General features: G+C 37.8%; 2 protein-coding genes across 2 annotated transcripts; one reads left to right on the top strand and one right to left on the bottom strand.

Moving 5' to 3' along the window:
• elapor2b (endosome-lysosome associated apoptosis and autophagy regulator family member 2b) lies at positions 1-12,495 on the bottom strand. Its single transcript, XM_081363660.1, has 22 exons — positions 12,239-12,495; positions 10,071-10,191; positions 9,038-9,227; positions 8,768-8,915; positions 8,592-8,681; positions 8,406-8,511; positions 8,171-8,320; positions 7,919-8,007; positions 7,656-7,836; positions 7,431-7,559; positions 6,929-7,019; positions 6,747-6,849; positions 6,450-6,587; positions 6,106-6,369; positions 5,830-6,003; positions 5,470-5,659; positions 4,186-4,282; positions 3,984-4,085; positions 2,869-2,995; positions 2,606-2,784; positions 2,353-2,521; positions 1-1,260 (listed from the first exon to the last, which is right to left on the bottom strand). The coding sequence occupies exons 1-22, from the start codon at positions 12,335-12,337 to the stop codon at positions 1,192-1,194; spliced, it is 3,006 nt and encodes a 1,001-aa protein (XP_081219786.1). The 5' UTR covers positions 12,338-12,495; the 3' UTR covers positions 1-1,191.
• Positions 12,496-13,616: 1,121 nt separating this feature from the next.
• Positions 13,617-20,508, top strand: dmtf1 (cyclin D binding myb-like transcription factor 1). The gene is made up of 17 exons (XM_081363370.1): positions 13,617-13,901; positions 14,417-14,529; positions 14,634-14,759; positions 15,192-15,283; positions 15,397-15,496; positions 15,617-15,693; positions 15,776-15,933; positions 16,047-16,079; positions 16,169-16,278; positions 18,153-18,381; positions 18,461-18,612; positions 18,687-18,839; positions 18,968-19,053; positions 19,161-19,319; positions 19,413-19,619; positions 19,698-19,845; positions 19,942-20,508. The coding sequence occupies exons 2-17, from the start codon at positions 14,424-14,426 to the stop codon at positions 19,977-19,979; spliced, it is 1,974 nt and encodes a 657-aa protein (XP_081219496.1). The 5' UTR covers positions 13,617-13,901; positions 14,417-14,423; the 3' UTR covers positions 19,980-20,508.
• The last annotated feature ends 560 nt before the right edge of the window (positions 20,509-21,068 follow it).

Below are 21,068 nucleotides of genomic sequence, written 5' to 3'. Positions count from 1 at the left end.
AGGAAAAATATGATTCATTTTTTATTAATTATTCATATTCCAGCATACATTACAGTTAAGCACTAGCAAAGCTGAATAATAATGATGTAAATGTAAATACATTGTGCAAACATGTTAAATCAATGAATGTCAGTGGCCAGTTTGATGTTTTTGTTATGCCTTTCATGCCAACTGTATTTGTCTATTGGTTGTCTAGTAACTCTCACACCATGGGATGTCCAGATAATTGATATCTTTCTCAAACTTGTGGATTCTCAATTAGGTAACCAAGGAATGAGCTACTAGGTGAGTCACATCCTGTTTTTCTGTGATATATATCCTTGCTGTCGCAAAGACCGTGGACCTTTATTTATGTATTTGAAGGATCTTCTGGTGAAATGGTTCTGGTAGCTGGTAGTCTAGAGTGCGTTTCTTGTACACTTTAACACACTTGCTTCACGTTTAAAGCGCGCTTAAATTTTATTAAAGCGTAAACAGAATCAGGGAGTAAAACAAAACATATATTATAACAACTTTATACAGCTCAAAATACACAACAATACAAAATACAAAGTAGAAAACTGTATTGTCTCTTGTTCTCCCCAGAAGAGAGATGTGGAGAGAGGATGGTCCTCTCTGCAATACATGAAGGAAGGGCCTTTGTTGTCTCTTTTAGATCTGCTGTGTGATGTTTGGCATTGAGATGAAACTAAAGCTGCTGTTTGGCGGTTAGTCTCTGTCTCCATCTGTTGGCCAAACACTGGATGTTGTTGTGTGAATGCTAGTGTGTGAAATATAGAACTTAAAAATTAAGATATTCTCTCGCATACCTGCAAACATACGGTTTCATCATTGGTTTCAATTGTTCACACACATACACCTGATACAAATGTGTCTCTGATGCCCCTGTGCTTGGATGGACGTGTGTGTGGTATACTGTTATGTGTGTCAGAGAGCAATGCCTTTGTGGTATCTTTGCTTTTGACAGGTCCTAGCAGTATATATATGTGACACAGTTACTTTATAGGGTTAAGTTTAATTTTAGAGAGAGAGATTTCCTGTTTTTTTTGTCCCTACAAAGATATGTTCTGGGACTTTTGACGGGGGATGGCTGTAAATATTGAGAAACTGAAAAAGGAGTGTTTAAACACTGAAAACTCCATGAGAATTTGTCTCTTTTTCTCCATCAGTAGTGGTCCTCTTTTTATCCAGCTATCCCCAAACCCATCTCTCTGACTGAGAAGACTTCAGCTGTACTGACTCGCTGTTGTCTCCATCTGCCTGCAGCCAAACAAAGGTAAATAAAACAGTGAAACAACAGCAAAAACTACACAAAAGCTCTGTGTGACATGCTGTCAGTTACCACAGAAAGCTTGAACCATATCTCAGTTTATTACAGAAGCTCCAATTATGTTTTATGTCTTATTTTGTCAATTTCAACAAAAGTTGTTTTCTTGAGGTCTTGTTTCCTTTTCTGCTACATACATGCCCGGTATATACACTGGCTGGCCAAAAAAAAAAGTTGCTGTTTGGATTTAAATAGGCAAATGCTTAAGAGTCTATGACTGGATCATTGTTACTGTGTTGATTGTGTTTCTAGCATGTTATATGTGTATTATATTATTATACCCTAATTGATGGAGCATGTAGCTTTTCATTTCTTAAACAACCATGTAGGAAGACACATCATGGCCATGTTCCAGAATGACAATGTCAAGATTCATCAGCCTAAAACTGTGAAAAATTCATCAGGCTCAAATTTAAATCCAAAAAGCGACCTTTTTTTCGGCCGGGCAGTGTATACACTGCTGCCTCATGAGTGAGCGAACTGGTGTTTATTTTGATATTTCTAAAAAAAATACTTGTTTTTACTATATAATATGACTGTTGGTGGTAAAATGTTGTTGCGCCTCCAGTAATATGTTAATAATATCAGGTACCATATAATACCCATTCATGCAAGTACAGTTGTTAACTTGTTTGTTTCCAATTTCAATGCATTACCCTACAAAAGTTTAAGATCGGTTAAAAAAAGTTATACTTTTATTCAGCAAGGATGCATTAAACTGATCAAAAGTGTCAAATAAATATCATGGTTTCCACAAAAATATTGAGGAGCACAACTGTTTTCAAAATGGATCATTTTAGAAATGTTTCTTGTGCACCAAAACAGTATATTGAGCATTCATAAAATATATTAAAATAGTTATTTTAAGTTATATTTCACAATATAACTGACTTTACTGTATTTTTCATCAATAAATGCAACCTGGCTGAGCAGAAGAGACTTCTTACCGACCCCAAACTTTTAAATGGTAGTGTAATATATCGTTTTTTTTAAATCACAGAAATTAAATTTGACAAGTAACTGACCTTGCTCGCAATAGCTTTCAGTTTACCCAGTAACGAAGGAGTATTTGAGTAAACGACATCGTCATCATTCTCCTCCCCCTCCCCCTCTGCAAGTGCACAACTGTCCGCTGCTGGCAGCTCACAGTCCTTATTGGCTGACATCACTAGTCTGGAGTATTTATATTCAAGCCTATTCAAAAAAGAAAAAGATATCAAAAATTTAAAAGCACTTTTTACATCTGAAGCTTCAAAGTTTCCATTGACAGCTTGTTACCTCTTGTTCTTTTTCCAGAAATAGCATGTGAGAGAAACCAAGAGGGCGGCCATGAAGGCTCCGCCCCCAATTCCGGCCTTCACCCATTGGCCGACCACCTCACAGTGGGCAGAGGTCTTGTTCAGGAGCGGAACTCCTTTAGTGCACAGTTTTGGTTCGTTCCACACATAGAGGGTGTCCTGTTATGAGACGGACGAATGAAAGATCATGAAGACGTCAAATAAATTGTACTAGATAAATCTGTGGTACAGTTAGAGATGTACCTGCACTCCTCCTTTGCACGCTCCTTCTATTGAGTGATAGTCAGCTTCAGTGCAGAGAGGACAAGCACTAGAGCTCTCCCAGAGGAAATGAAACTCACAGCCATTACATGTACCTGCTGGGCACTTGCTAAACACACACAAACACACAATCACGATATGTCACACAAGCAAGAGTGCTGTTGCTTCAGATCAAACTTTTTTTATATAATTAAACATTTAAACAAAACAATATCGGGAGTTACTCTGTATATTTTTTGCTCTGCTAACAAAAATAGTTCCAAACTAAGCCAAAGTACTAGAATTGACGATTACGTGTCTCTTAAGACATACAAAGCAGTGGTGAGGAATGAATCTATTATTAAGTGAATGATTCAATGATTCACTCATAAAAACAGTCACTTGTAACCACTTATATATATAAACTCGCAATTTATATACGAGTTATAAAGTCTGAGGTGAAAATTGTGAGTTTACATCTTGCAATTCTGACTTTTTTCTCGCAATTGCAAGTTTATATCTCGCAATTCGAACTTTATCATTTCAAAATGTAGCTTTTTTTATCGCAATTATGACTTTTGTAATGCAATTATGAGATATAAAATCAGAATTTTGAGATATAAACTCTCAATTGCAAGAAAAGGTGAAAATTCTGACTTTATAACTCACAATTCTGACTTTATAACTCAAAATTATCTTTTAAATAGTTTTATTCCATGGCAGAAACAAGCTTCCATAAAAAACTTTGTGGTTAATGTGTTTACGCATTGTCTTTTCTTTAAGCAAAGAAAATTGTTTGTAAATTTAATTAATCGGTCTGGCAATTTTATATTCATTGCATATTTGCAACTGGCTTGCAAACCTCCACTGGTGTTCGTATTAGCATATATATTAATAATGGAGTTGCACTCATGGGTGATATTTCATTTGTTGAGCTTTGATGATAATTCACCCTATACAAATAATGTAACTGACTTTAGTTACACGTCCTGTCTGGGTTTTATTTATAAATAAATTATCCATATAAAAAACTTTTTCAATTTACTGAGCTACTCTGCTATGCACATTTTAATGGAACATTAAATGGAAAAAAATTATGTTAAACTGAATAAATGCACCTCGGCACAGTGAGCTCCCCGCGTGTGCTCTTTTCAGGACTGCAACGCAGAGTCACGACTGTGCTACGGCCGTTCAGACAGGACGCTGTGGGCTGCGGAGAGCTGAGAGTTGGGGTGAGAAAAAAAACATTCATGTTATTAATGTAATATCATTGCACACATCAACTAAGAATTTTTAACAATTTAATCTTTCTTCATTTACCGATAGAAGAAGTTGATATCCGGAACTTTCCGTGACGGCTCAGAGAAGAGGTCTGTGCTGGCAGTGACCCCATCCAGACTGTTATCAACAGACGCTCCTGAGAAATGGAAGCATGAAGAAAGTGAGACACATGTAAGCAATTCAAACACCTCTATTCTGAAGGGAACGAAGCACAAAAGTGCTGTGAAAAACAGCTTTTATTGTAGATCAGGGCTCTCAAGGTCTGCCGAGATTTGCTCTAACTCTAATAAACTCAACAAGCTAATCAAGGTATTCTTTTTTTAATAGGGCTGTGTCCAAAATTGCCCCCTATACCCTCATTTACCATTCCCTACATTAGTTTACTAATATAGTTCACTTGAGGGAGTGAATGAAAACAAGTGAGCGAATTTGGACACTGAGTGTGCCAGAAAGGCTGCCGCTTTTGCGTAGTTCGTACATTGGTTGTACACTCGTTGTTGCAGTGCATTATGGGATTGAATGAGTGCGCTTGATAACGTCCACTATGGTTTCGAGCACCATTATAAAAGGCTGTCCCCTCACATAATGCCCTATTTAGGGAGTGATTCCGGACACAGCCTAGGAAGTTAAAGGCAGGAGAGTTTTTAATCAAGATTGGAGCTAAATTCTGTAGGAAACTGGATATTGAGGGCCAGAATTGAGCACCCCTGTTGTAGATTATTGCAAGTTAAGGGTTTCGCTGTGACAAAGGCACTAACACTGATCCCTGAGCAGACTTGCTTAGAGAAGGAGATAACAGACTGACATCAAATTACAATAAAGTAATTTAACGTACACTCCCTTTTAAAAGTTTGGAGTCAGCAAGGATGCATTAAATTTATCAAAAGTGACAGTAAAGTCATTTATAATGCTACTAAAGATTTCAAATAAATTCTGTTCTTTTGAACTTTCTATTCATCAAAGAATACTTTTTTTTTCTCATGGTTTCTACAGAGCAGCGGGAGTAGTTCAGAGTAGCAGAGCAGTTTCTTGAGCAGCACATCAGCTGTCAATCATATTAGATTGATTTCTGGAGGATCATGTGACACTGAAGACTGGAGTAATCATGCTGAAAATTCAGCTTTGCAATTGCAGGAATAAATTATATTTTAAAATAGAAAACAGTGATTTTAAATTTTAATAATATTTTAAAAATCTTAATCAAATAAATGCTTTGGTGAGCATTAGAGACTTGTTTCAAAAACATTTTAAAAATCTCAAAACTTCTGAATGGTAGTGTATGTTAAATAACATTAAATAAGGTTACAGACCACATAATCTCACCAAGGAAAGTGTCAGCCAGGCTGATGGACTGAGACGACAGGGCTGTTCTGAAGCCCCGCCCATCTGCAGGAATGATGGTAGATTGGCACACAAAAGTCTCAACGAAATTGTTGAGATCAGCGGATTCACTTTGCACGTCCTTACTAGACAGATCTGTGACATTGTCAGTGCACACCGCCACCTTCTTCCCCTGCGACAGAGAGTAAAAAGTGCAAGCTGACTTTGTAGATCATCTTAAGAAGTAAAAAAAGCAATTGTTCCTGTTTCTATTTTCTATTAAAGCAATCTATTATTAGCTAGACTGAAGTCAGTTAAAGATAGAGATAGAGATAAAGATAGAGAGTTTGTATGTGAGAGTACCTCAGCCCCACATAGACTGATATTAAACAGGTGGTAGTATTTGGTTCCCTTGGAGGTGAAACTAGGCCCGTTCATGATTGACCCCACTGAATTTAAGGCACTCAAGTCGTAGGTCAAGGTTCGGTTCTGATCCATATGCGAGAAGGTGCAGTCATTAAAACACACAGAGTGTTCCTGGACACAAACACACACAAAAAAAACAACCACATTTTGGATGTTATATATAGTTATATACTGTCATATATAGTCACGCATTTCTTCTGATTTAACTCTTACCTTATTGCTTTTGCTACCAGGACCACAGGGCTGACAAGCCTCGAGCCCATAGATGTGATGCCCGGAGAGGAAGGTGTTGGACGGGCACTCCTGGCACTGGTTAGTGTCTTTGTTGATGAAGTGTCCAGCAGGACAGGGGACACAAGAAGAGCCGTCCTGCTGACTCATCATTGCACAGGCGTGGCAACCAGACGCTGAGCCATCCATCGCATTAGTCACCGTGATTGAGTATATCTTCGCGATGTCATTTACATAGTGACGCACCTGGGAGAGACAGACAGCGAATGAGAACATCTTCCATGCAACTAAAAGGTACTTTAGACTCATTTCCAGTGAACACTTACATCAATGGCTTTGTTGGTACGTTGGAAAGCCCATGTGTAAGACACAGAAGCATTTTTGGTCATGATGTGGGTGTATGCTTGTCTGAGTTTACTCCCTACCCATGATTCCACAACATTTGTGCTCTTCCTGTTTACATCCTACAGAGAAGACATTGATTAACTTCATTTATTATAATGATTGGGCCACTTGCTGAATTAAATATGGAACATTGTGAGGTAGCATACTACATTTTTAATTTCTCTTTGCATACCGCATAACGTTTTTCACATACTATTTATGTTATTGTTTTGTCTTACTATCATAAAATAGAGTTCACAGTCTGCGCTGCAGTTGGTCTCGAAGATGAACGTGATTCGGCCAAACTCAGTAGCTGAAGCATCGTCCACAGAAGTAGGAAGTCTGAGTGAGATAAAAGGTGAGGGAATCTGTAAATGTTCTAAGCACAACCAGACTTTTTACATTAGAATTGTAGACTCACTTGAATCCAGGCACTCGTAAATTTAAGATGAGGTAATCGTTATCTGAGCCACCCACTCCACTACGAATATGATCGCCAGCCACCTCCCAACCTACAGAAGCAAATATGATATATGTAATATTCTCTCTCTCTCTCTCTCTCTCTCTCTCTCTCTCTCTCTCTCTCTCTCTCTCTCTCTCTCTCTCTCTCTCTCTCTCTCTCTCTCTCTCTATATATATATATATATATATATATATATATATATATATATATTTATTTATTTATTTATTTATTTATTTATATATATATGAAGAGTTCAGATGCAAAAGCCTTTAAGTGCCATCTGAAATTTTCTTCTAGAAAGATCATTTTTATCAAGCTTGTATATTTAAGTTCAGTAATTTTACTTAAATGACAATTAATAGCTAATTTTCATTGCCATTCTAGAAGAAAATCTCAAATGTCACTTAGAGGCTTTTGCATCTGAACTCTTCATATATACACAAATTTGTATTACACTTACCATTCATTTCATCACATTTGGAGTTGCCCACATTAAAACAAGATGTTTTCATATTCCTCGGCAGGATGTTCCACCACTTGTATTCATATCCTAAAGAAGGTTCAGTTCCTCCCGGGCATCTTTGACATTCTGTGCCAAATGAAATCTCTGTTACAGAACCAGTAAACCAAATGTGTAACTTAATAATACACACATGTATCTATGTTTATGTGTGTGTCTATATACCTGCGGTACCATCCGAATAAGTCCCCTGTGGGCAAGGTAGACAGGTAGAAGAGTTGTGCATGTAGAAGCCTGGATTACAGGGTGGACAGTCCTCTTTCTCTGCAGAAGGTGGCAGTGTCACAGCACCGGTCACATTCTCCACGCACACCTGAGGCTCCACCCACCTGTACAGTATCTGGGTCTAAAATGATACAGTAATATTAACAATTAACAAATTATCCACACAACATTTACAACAAAACACATTCTGCATTATACCCTACCTTGCCTTCACCGTCACAGGCCGTGTGGATTTGAAAATAATCTTTCTCTGAACAAGGAGGCCTCTCTTTACACCGTGACCATCCCTCCTCTAGAACACGCACACATGTAGAACAACATTATACACAAACGTGCGCTGAGAAAAGTGTGTTTAAGTTACTGGATTGTATTTGATTTAAGCTAAAATGAACAGTTAACAGTACAGTAGTTTGTTTGGCACAACAAAGAATGTAAGAAATCATCTGCATTCGTACGGGAATACTGAGTCTCGGAGCAATGTGTACACGAACTGGCTCCCTTTCCAGAGTAAGTATTCCTGGGACAAAGGTCACATGCGGAAGAGCCTGGAGTTTTACTGAAGGTGCCCGGCCTGCACGGGAAACACTCTGACGTGTACGCCACACCTGCTCACAAAACATGTAAAAGTATAATTGATTTGCATTGAGAAGTCATTATATTGATCTGCATTATATTGGCAGAATCTCACACCATCGATCTGGATGTTCTTCAAAAGGACCGGCTTCACTGGTTTGCCACCCAAGAGCATTCCCGTGGTTCTCCAATATAGAATATTCGTTCCTGTCTTCAGATTTACCTGTGACATACAAAAGCCACATTAGATGTCAATTTACTTCCAAATACATCAATATTAATATAATAAGCAAGATTCCTAACCGTATGTGTTCCCCATTCTCCGCTGGTGGTGAGTTTGATCCATTTCTCACTCCCTGTCTGGTCCATCTCCTGACATTGGTCATTCTGAATCTGTACCAAAGGTTTTTTTTGGAGTTATATTTTCGCTTACAACGCATTTGTGGAATAAACTGCAAGATGTGTAAAGTAAAACACACAAAGAACTCGAAGAAGACGTTGCTGTCGACATATTGATAGTCAAAGGAGACGGATCCCTGCTTCATGAGATGCACCGCGTACACCAGCGACACTGTGCAGTCGTCGCGATTGGATTCCAAGTGAGTTCCCTGAGCTGTCCATGAAGAACTGCAATTGAACAACACAATGTAAACAGGAAGATCCAGATCTGTAGAAATATTGAAAAGCCTAGAATAGAATATACTGATATAAACAGAAAATTTCAGATTGGCCTGCAACTTGGCACTGACTTGTTGCAGGTCATTGAGTCGTCTCCTGAACCCCCTGAGTCCATGTATGTGGCCAGACTGCTGAATCCTGCAGGGATGGAATCCCACTGGTCGAAACGCACGCCACTTCCCAGCGAATAAGAGCCAGCCGCGCATGATGTGCACTGCTGGGAGGACATCTCTAAAAACTCCCCAGCTTCACAAGAAAAAGCTGTGCAACAAATAAGAACAGACTGTGTTTGCATACTGATGCAATACACTCTCAAAAATAAAGGTTCTTTATTGGCATCGATGGTTCCATGTTCAACTTTTAACATTCATGGAACCTTTCCATAATTGCACAAAAGGACCTTAATAGTGAAAAAGGGTTCTTTAGATGATTAAAATGTCCTTCACGCTAAGAAAAAGGGGTTATTTTTAAAACTGTTCAATTAAAGGTTCTTTGGGAAACCAAAAATGGTTCTTCAATGGTAATGCTGTGAAATCCTCCTTTTAAAACCTTTATTTTTAATAGTGCACACATTAAAGCATTTAAATGCCATGAATGTTATTGTGGGCAGTCGTGGCCTAATAGTTAGAGAGTCACACTGGTATGTGTGTGTGTGGGTGGGTGTGTCACTAATCACTGCTCCTAATGTGTGTGCACTAACTTGGATGGGTTAAATGCAGAGGACAAATTCCCGAGTGTGTGTTGCCATACTTAGCCTTCCCGTCACTTCACTTGACAAGTACTTTTGATAACTAACTAAATATAAAACCAAGGAAATGCTCCCAGAGCTTTTCTCAAAACTAACTTAAGCGTTTTTTTATTGATCTGGTTTTGCAATTACTTTTAACAACCTGATTTCAGTGTGATTTTATGTATGCATGAAGTCAAAATATAAGTATAAAAGAATTATGAACATGTTCTGCTAGAAGTGTCCAAATACTTTTTTATTTTCATTTCGAGCAGCATAGTGTGCTTTGACTTTACTTCAAATATCAAAACCAAGTGGCATTTAATTTAATGTAGTGCATTTTCATTAAGCGTGTCTATATTTGGTTGTTTTCTTACTGCAGTCTGTGCCTCTGACTGGCTCTGGCAGGCCCGTGCAGCTCCCCTGTCTGTGAGGAATGGCAACTCTCCATCTGGAGCCTGTGCTGTCACACTCTGTGTACTCAAAGTAGTAATCTGTCTGAAACACACACAGATATCGACATATTCAGACATACTACATCAAACACACGTTATGGTCATTAAATATGACTATTTCTGGGGGGGGTTTGTTCATAAACCAGCAAAGAAAAGATTAATATTTATGAAAAGATTAATATATATATATATATATATATATATATATATATATATATTTGTAATGTTACTACTACTCAACATATGTCTGAAACATATACACATTGACCTATTCAGACATTTTGCAGTGAATTGTTCTTGCACATTTTGTAATAGTGTTTCATTTAGTGGCAAAGCACAATGATTATTTTATTTGAGCCACTGGCACAGTTTATCCCTTTACTAACTATCATTCTGTATAAAACAAAACAAAAAATAAAAAATGTAATTAAAATAAAGTAATTAAAACAAAATATATATATATGGGTAATCTTTAGCAAAATAATTGACATGGTTGTATACTTTCAGCAGCAAGAAATATATATAAAATCCTGGATAGATGTACCCATCATATAAAAAAATGCTCATCTTTTTTCTCATGTGCTCTTATCAAAAACACGGGCAGCTTTACAGAATGTGGCCTTTCTAAACGTGGTCACATGACAAAATTTCTGACATTTTTCAGATTAAGCAGGTGACACATCTTACCCCACTCAGCCCTATCTGATCTTTTACTGTTTCCAAAACACTCAAACTCCCAGGCGCATATAACAGATAGCCAGGTATTGTGTGTGTGTGTGTGTGTGTACGATGGGAGGGGGGATTAGGACGATCTGCCTTCTGTCCCCGGACAGTCACCAGGGCAACAGCCAGGAGCCCTGCGATTGTTGTCATGACAATCACTCATTGCTATTGGTTGTGGATGGTAATGTATTAGAGTCTGCTTTACATTGATAACAACCTGAAATAATGAGGCCACTAAATACCTCCTGTGTGTGCTGCGTCTTTGTTGACAGATGTGTTTTGCAAATCAGTTTGTGTTCAATGCCCTGAACACACACACTAATTGTTCTCCTGTCCTTTAGGGGCCTAGTACACACACAAAAGCCAAATCCACTGGATACACACACAAAGGAAGAGCACATGCCATGCATTAAATTACATAACTTAGTATAGCACCAAATGCTGTATAACAGAGTGTAATGAAGTTGTTGGCTACACTGCCTTCAGTAAGGTGATAAATGCATCCCCATGGAGGTGCTTGTCATCTGGTAATGCTTGGTTACAGCACACCCATTATCACTAATGATGCACCTGCACCTGCCACTGTCGCCCCAGCCAGCCTCCCTCACATATGCTCTTAAAGGAACCGTTCACCCCAAAATGAAGATGCTGTCATCATTACTCACCCCATGTTATTCCGAACCCGTATTTTAGATATAAAGAACGTTTTCTATACATTAAAAGCAAATGGTAACTGAGGCTGTCATTCTGCCCAGAATTCATCCTTTGTGGCCCTTTAATGTGCACGTCTTTGTATGCAAACATGGATGAGGCAAATCAGTGTACTTGTTCATGATCAACACCACAGTCTTTTCAAATCAAATGGAAAGTGGAGATCCAGAAAGGTCATTCGCGTTGTATACAAATGTTTAAAGTTCATATGAATCCATTTATTTATTTATTTATTTTATTTAGAACATGTAAATACATGAATCCATTTTACAAGCTCTAACTGCAGCGCATAACGCACAATAATCGAGCTGTCATCTGATTGGTCAGCTGAGTACCGCGTCATCATATTATAGGATCCTCGTCAGTTTCGGATCTAACCATTTTAATGTCAATAACAAGATGTTCTTTTTGCTTTTTCATCGCGTATACTGTGTCAAAACCATAACCATTATGTTTGTGTATTAAAAATTAATAATACATAATAACAATAAGCATTTTAGAAGCTCACAGCAATATCATCCGTAGGCTATAACATTTTAGAATGCATTTTAAATAGTTACATCATAAGCAGAAACAAGATTTGTAAGGTTGTGACTGGTTTAAAATGGTCGTGATGTTTAAAATATTTTCCAGAAAGGTGGCATGTTGTCGTTTACCTCTTTACACTGTGGCAGATTCACTGACGCTCGTGCGCAGAGGATGAGGGTTACAAAGCGCACAAAATAGCAGGATGTCCAAAGCGCCCTCTTCTCCATCTCATAAAGGCAGGAATTACAGAAAAACAAGGAATGCCTAGGATCTAAGTGAAGATAACGAGGTTTCGCGATGTCTATGCATAAACTACAGACTGAGATGCGAACACGCCGCTCTCTGCTCAACGATAAGCTCCTACTGTAGTTGCGCTTACGGGGATTTGATTGACAGGGAGCGTCTGACGTCACGCTAGTCTAGTCTCTCTCTGTCAATTCACATCTTTTATTTAGGCCAGGTTAATCTTTTTGTAATACCTCAAGCATTAAGGATTCACAAATGACAATGTTCCACTAAAAAACCTAACTGTGTATTTATAATATAAATACAATTGCTTATAAAATGCCTGGCATTGGATTGTTCAATGGTCTATATATGATGCTTTGTTAATGCATAAAAAGTTGAACACTCATACGATGCTCTTTTATTATTTACAGTGACCCTCAGTAAGACAGTCATGTTGGAAGGGCACCAGAGACAATGCACAATAAATAATTCAGTAATATTACACCATTACACAATCTCATTTATTTACTGTCATTATATAAACAAAACAAGTTAACCAACAGGAAACTACAGTGCAGTTAAGTGGAACTCCATGCCATCCATCCATCCATCCATCCATCCATCCATCCATCCATCCATCCATCCATCCATCCATCCATATCTATCTATCTATCTATCTATCTATCTATCTATCTATCTATCTATCTATCTATCTATCTATCTATCTATCTATCTATCTATCTATCTATCTATCTATCTATCTATCTATCTATCTATCTATCTATCTATCTATCTATCTATCTATATGTATGTATATATATATATAGACATACACATATATATATATATATATATATATATATATATATATACAGAGAGAGAGAGAGAGAGAGAGAGAGAGAGAGAGAGAGAGAGAGAGAGAGAGAGAGAGAGAGAAATAAATATATGTATGTAAAACAGACCCTTCGTTCTTTATTTTTTTTTTTTTTTTTAGAATATTGTAAGACTATCACCGGTGATCATAACAACTTTCACACTATCACAAAGATGAAACCTATAAAGGAAAATCACACATTTTCATTTAAAAATTGTTGCAGGAAAAATATTTCGTTGATTTAAAATCAAGTTGAGTATTGTATTTCACATTTTAGCTCATAAATGTTCTGACAATGTTTTTCTATGTAAATAAACATGAATAAATCCATATTTGATTTGAACAAGCCCCATAATGAACAGCAGATGGCGCTGTTGATACAGCCACCAATCTGATATCGTCTCAATGCATCAGCTGTAATTTGAATAAGTGTGTTTAACCTACATAGTAAAACCTTTAATTCTACAGACAAGTATTATGTAGATATAGGTGACACGTCACATAAACGTGCACTTTAGACAGACTCACACTCGAGCAAAAAATAAATAAAAAAACGGAAGTCACCACCGGGCTTCTGTAGATACTTCCGCTCTGAACGAGGAGAGGAAGAAAAAAAAAGCGTATTTTCCTCCATCCTGGTATTTGCCTTCATCCTGGTCACTGCGAAGTCCCCGTACCCAAAACAGGAAGTAAGTACCAAAATCATAGCTAAATTTCACTTTCGCTCGCCCCTGTGTGCTGGAGCTGTATTGTTTTATTCTTTACGTTAAAAAACAATGCACGCGCTTCGAATAAATGTCGTCGCTACTTCAAGGCGTCATGATACTCATAAAAATGGCGTCTCATTATCCCTCATCTGCTTATATTAAATGAGAAGATAGGAAATGAACAATAAGGCACTACTCAGAATGGTGTATATTATTATTTTATGCTGATATTATTCAGTTTGTCCACAAATTGTTTTGGTCGAATGGTCTCGAGTCGTGCATTTGTGTGTTTCATTCAAGTTTGCAGTGCGCTGGTTTAAATGTCTTGTGGCTCTATGGCGAAAATAAATACAGCAGCAAACTGTCTGAATTAAAATGGCAACATTTTACATTAGTTTAATCAATGAATATACAATACAATACAAATAAAGTGTTTATGCTTACCTTTAGCATATTATAAGTGAGACTTGTGTGTGTGTCAATTAATTAACCTGTAGGCTGAGCATGAACACAGGGGATGTCCCGGCAACTGTGACCCTTGAATCCGTCAATTCTGTCACATTTACTCAGGACACTGATGGAAACATAATTCTGCACTGCCCTCAAAATGGTAAAACTCACCCAAGACCTCATTCTATTGTGCTTTACAATACATTTAGTCTTGTATTGTAAGTATTTGTTTCTATAATATTCTTGCATGTTTTGGACATGTAGATGTGGACGACCTGGGTTCAGACGGGACCACTGAACCTGTTCACAAACGACTGCGACTGTCCCATGAAGACGGAGAAGACCCTCAGGACTCTACCTCAACCGAGTACTCTGTTGTCACTCTGCCAAGTGAGTAGAAACAGTGTAGAAACATGTGTGTACACAGTTTATGCCAAATGATAATGCAAATATTGACTGTTTTTAAATCATTTTCCTGTCAGCCATTGGTCAGTTAAACAGATAGTCACTCACCAAATGTCTTTAGTTAAGCTGATGTTGATTACAATTTTAATGTAATATTATAAATGCATGTCTATGTGGTGACGCAGCCTGAATCATAATCACACCGTGTTCGTTCCTATAAAGCGTTATATAAATAAAGGTGACTTGACTTGACTATATCATGTCTAAATAACAAATAATCACATTTATTTACTGATAATATTTTAATATTTAACTTAAAATGACACACACTAAAAAATCAGTTAGAGAAATTGCACCCATCACTTGCACTAAACTGTAAAGATGGATATTTAATGAACTGGTTTGTGCTGATTTCAGTTACAGAAGGTGATGAAAGCTTCGAGGTGACAATGACTGCGACAGAGATGAGAGACGGGGAGCTGGAATCAGATGATCCTTCTGAAACACCGGTAGAAACCCAAGTTCATATGTTTATGAGTATCACCTTTCAGTGCTAGCTTTGCATGATTTAAATAATATTTTAAATAATCAAGACAGATGTTAAACTTTTGTTTGTCAACAGGATAAGGATTCTCCTGGACAAAAGAAAGGTGAAGATGTATCAGCTGTCAGTCAAGCCTGGTTCACCACAAAAGAGGATAAAGACACACTGGTTAACAAGGGTTAGTTTGGCATATTCTGCATATATATATATAGATCTGTATTATCATACAAACTCCGCATTAGAAATATAGGACCTGATATCAATATGCACAGTCATAGTATTTGTCATATATCCTCAGGTCACAAATGGAAGCAGGGTATGTGGTCAAAAGAGGAGATTGATCTCCTGATGAGCAACATAGAGCATTATCTAAAGGTGAGTATGATTTATGAATGCATCACATTTGCTGGTGGTGCCATCTTTGATTTGCTTCATCCGTCTGTGCTTCCGAACTCAGAACCGAGAGATCCAGGATCCGGCGGAGATCATCTTTGAGATGTCTAAAGAGGAGCGGAAGGATTTTTACCGCAGTATAGCGTGCGGTTTGAACAGACCGCTGTTTGCTGTATACAGACGCGTACTACGAATGTACGATAACCGAAACCACGTAGGCAAGTAAGGACATAGTTGATTTTATTTTTTACAAACTTATGATTTACAAACCATATGTATATATACAGCAAAAATGTCTGTTGTAATATTTCATATGTGCATTTCTTGTCATTTAGATACACTGATGAGGAGATTAATAAATTGAAAGAGTAAGTTGAACTATGAATCTTGAATGCCATTAGTGTAATCTGAATTTGTGAGTCTACATTGTCAGATTTCGGTGTGTGTGTGTTATTAGGCTAAGGGAGAAACATGGAAATGACTGGGCTACCATCGGGGCGGCACTTGGCCGGAGTGCATCGTCTGTGAAGGACCGCTGCCGACTCATGAAGGACACATGCAACACCGGTCAGTTCCCCCAAATTTTCATTTGAGTGTTTTCTATTATATTAGTTTCATTTATATTAGTTTCTATTATACTAGGAGAAACATATCCATTTGAAAGTATATTAAATATACATTTCTTTGTTTTATATAAATGTTTATGTATGTGTATATATGAATATACAGAACATAGAAATGTATAGTAATATTTTTTTATATAATATATATAATGGATCAAAGAATTTTAAATATGTTTCCGTTACATATAATCTTTAATTTATTAATTAATTATTACAAATAATTATCATTATATAGTATAGTTCTATTAAATATTAATGAATAAATAAATAAATAAATAAGTGTTTTATTTAATTGTTATATGAAGAGTTCAGATGCAAAAGCCTCTAAGTGCCATCTGAAATTTTCTTCTAGAATGATCATTTTTATGAAGCTTGTATATTTAAGTTCAGTAATTTCACTTAAATGGCAATTAATAGGTAATTTTCATTGGCATTTTAGTGAAATTACTGAACTTAAATATACAAGCTTCATAAAAATGATCATTCTAGAAGAAAATTTCAGAACACTTAGAGACTTTTGCATCTGAACTCTTCATATAATGTATGTTTATTTAAAAAAAATGTTGTAATAGTTTTGTATTAATTAAAGGGGTCATATAATGCCATTTTTGTACAAGCTAATATGATTCTTTAGGGTCTAAATTAAAAGTTTGTAATATACTTTAATTAAAAATTCTCATTAGTATTGTAAGAAAACAATCATTTTACCTGGTCAAAAACAGCTCTGTTTTCAGCCCGGCGTTTCAGTGCATGTGTCTTTAAATGATAATGAGCTTTGCTCACCCCGCCCCTCTGTTCTGTGCGCACACCGTTTGTAACACAATAACCATAACGCGTCGTTCATTATAAACGTGGGATTATAAATTATATTGAGAACGCCGTACATAGAAAACATGCCGTAATGTACCCTGAGTGTAAACCTTAGCTGTATTCATCGTGAAGCGTGCAAGCGATTTGCAAAGATTAATATATATATTAATATAAAGGTTAATAAAACATTACACTCACTTCTTCTTCTGGAGGTGCAGCAGGAACACGAAGTTGGTACTGATCCTTTTTTCAGGAGCAGCTTCTTAGCAAAACCAGCTTTATACTGACCTTGTTTGTAAAGCAGTCTGGTGTGTGAAATGATTCACGCAAACATGAAGCATTGACGTTGATCGTGGGGAATATTCCCTTCGAAAACAAACTCAGCCACTGCGTCTTCAGCGGTTTGGATTTAGGAACATCAACATGACTGCTGTGTTCCTTATTACACCCAAGAACAGAACACCACAATCGCTTAGACGGCATTCTGCTCATAGACAGTGCTCCAACGTATCAACAATGACCACGCCGGTCCGCGCGGGCTATGATTGACAGCTCGCTCACGAGCGAGGGCGGGGCTGTGTTGAAACGCTACTATCAATCAAAAATCGTGGGAGGGGCGTCGATTTTGTGACGTCACAAAATCGAACGGCTTGATTTGAGAGAGGGGGGAAAACATATAAGAAGATTAAAAAAAAACACTGGATGGATTTTTATCATTTTATGATGGTTGTGTACAGGCACTGCCAACACACATTTCAGTACAATCAACTTGTAAAAGTGCATGTACCATTATATGACCCCTTTAAAAAATATTAAAAATCATTAGTTTAATATTATTATAAATTATAACATTTATTATACATTTTATATATAAAACCTATTATTCATTAACATTATATATATATATATATATATATATATATATATATATTACACAACTATAAACAATTTTTGCTTTAAAAAAAGGTGTGGGTGACACTAATATCTTCTTAAACTCCCACACGTTAGGAAAATGGACAGAGGAGGAAGAGAGAAGGCTGGCAGAGGTGGTCCACGAGTTGACTGGCACGGAGGCGGGTGATGTTGTAACTCAGGGAGTCTCTTGGGCGTCCGTGGCTGAACTTGTCGGCACTCGTTCAGAGAAGCAGTGCCGCTCCAAATGGCTCAACTACCTTAACTGGAAACAGAGCGGTGGGACAGAGTGGACCAAAGATGACGATATCAACCTTGTACGCAGGTCGGTCACAGCATGGACAGTACTGTAAATCTGTTCACAAACTAAATATGAATCATTAATCGTAACTCTGTACGAGCAGGATAGCCGAGCTGGAAGTGGAGGATGAAAATGACATTAACTGGGACATCCTGTCTGGTGGGTGGAGCAGCGTTCGCTCGCCTCAGTGGCTCCGGAGCAAATGGTGGACCATTAAAAGACAAGTGGCCAATCACAAGGAACTTCCCTTTCCCGGTGAGTCTTCAGAGTTCAGCGTGTGTGCTATAATGCGAGTTCAGACTCTGAAGCAGTGTTCTCTGTGTGTGTAGTCTTGTTGAAAGGGCTGCAGGACGTGGTGGAGGCGCCGCCGTCTACGATGAACAAAGTCGTGGTGGTTGGTTCCCGATCGGCTAATGCGTCGCCCAGCCCCGTCGCCGCACTGCAGATCCCGGTCCAGATTCCAGTGCAGATCACACATGTCTGTGAGTGAAAGAATCATGTGACTGTGCTTTCAGTGAACGGCTTGTGATGTTTCTTGCAGGTCGAGGGGACATGTGAGTTTAATAGATTCGATGTGAACAGTCACAATGCTCATTTCCTCTTTGCACAGCTTCTTCAGATGGTGCCAGTGGCACTTCAGACAGTGAAACCATCACATTGAACTCCGGAGCCTTACAGACCTTTGAATTACTGCCTGTGAGTCTCTCAGATTTCATTTTGATCATTTTTGTTTTTAAACCTATGATGATTATTATATAATTTCAAGCTGAATTTATTAATAATTACTGTCATTTCCTCCCTAGTCATTTCACCTGCAGCCCACTGGCACCCCTGGAACTTATTTCCTCCAAACAGGAACCAATCAGAGCCTCCCTCTCACACTCTCAGCCAATCCCACGGTCACACTCACAGCTGCAGCTTCGCCGTCTTCACCAGACCAGATTATTTTACACAGCCTCACGGTAAAACTTCTGGGCTATTATAGTTAACTAAAACTATTAAAAACACATTTGTTTACTGAAATAAAATAACATTATTTTCTCTTTCCTCATCAGACTGACACTGAGAATGTGACCGTTCAGATGTCCCACCCTGGCATTATCATCCAGACGGTGACCTCAGAGGACCTCTCGGACCCTCTCGGCCAATCAGAGCTGGAGGGAGAGCAGGAGCTCGTGAAGGAAGAGCCTTCGGAAAACCAAAACAACTCTGGGGAAGAGGAACAGAGTGATGAGAGATCAAATGATATACAAGGAGAAAAGGTATCGTCTTTTTTAAAACTCCTTCCCAAAATTCTCATGCCACCTTCCTGTTAATGTAATTCTCCTTCGTCGGTTTAGACTCTAGACTCTCCTAAAGTGGAGGAAACGGTAGAGAGTTCTGGGATGGGTGAAGGAGCCGTCCTCATGGTTCCGTCTCCAAGCAGCTTTATTCCATCTAATCAAGACCTCAGCACCAATTCTGTCCTGCCCCTCGGGACGCTGACGGGTACTGCTGTTTACTAGTCGACTGACTATGCTTGATAAGTTATTTAGAAGGCTAACGGGTAGTGAAAGCACTTTGACCTTTTGTTTTTCCATGCAGATCCCATTCTGGAGAACCAGGAAGAGGGATCAAACTGAAGCATCACTATTGGAACAACAGAACTGTTGCCATGGTAACCAGGATGGGATTTCCAGCACAACGAAAAGACACAAAACACTGACTTTAGTGGACAAATGCCGCATGCAGGATCATCCAAACATCATCAAAAAGACTTGCGTGCATCAAAACACTTTTTCAGTATTTATCTATCATGCAAGATCCTGAGCCTCATCTGTGTCTCAGTGCAGTTAAGAACATGAAATAATCTGATTAAGCAACTCTTGTTTTTTATGGTGTATTTAAAATTATGTTATGCGTTCATTATTTTAAGTGTTGTTTTTTTTTTGTCTATGTATATCTAGTTTTGTAGCCTACTTTCCTGCTTAACAGTCATACTTGATGAAGCTGCACTGTTGATATTAGAGAGGTTGTACATGAATGTTTGTGTCATTCCAAATGTCCACTTAAACTAGATGGCCATAATTTATCATCAAATGGTTTAAATATTTACCTTACCTGTAAATTAGTACCTGTGTGTTTATTTATTGAATAAACAAAATGTCACCACTTGCATGTCATTCATTGCTGTTTACCCATTCAGATGATCTGTTCTTATTAATAAAATGAATTGGACTATAAGAGCTCAGAGATTAAGTAACAGGTCAGTGGATGTGAATGTTATTGGTTAAATCTCAAAATTGCCACCATAAATTCCAAAAATTTTGATTATGGGGGCCGGCTTGTGAACATACATGATAAGTATAATTTTAAATGAATAAACATCAAAACTCAGTTGTCTCACCTCTATGGAAGCTTGTTTCCGCCACAGAATAAAACATTTTAAAAGATAATTGCGACTTTTTATCTCACAATTGCGAGTTTATATCTCGCAATTCGGAAATCTTTTCTCGCAATTGTGAGATATAGGCCTAAAGTCCAATTCTAAGGGGAAAAAAAGACGGACTTTTTTTACCACAGAATAGTTTATATCTCACAATTCTGACTTTATAACACGCAATTGCGACTTTATATCGTGCAATTCTGACTTTATATCTCCCAATTGCGACTTTATTTCTCAGAATTGTGACTTTATATCCCGCAATTGCGACTTTATTTCTCAGAATTGC

This window comes from Scardinius erythrophthalmus, assembly GCF_964197995.2.
Source record: "Scardinius erythrophthalmus genome assembly, chromosome: 4".
NCBI lineage: Eukaryota > Metazoa > Chordata > Actinopteri > Cypriniformes > Leuciscidae > Scardinius > Scardinius erythrophthalmus.
This window is presented reverse-complemented; position numbering and strand designations above follow the sequence as displayed.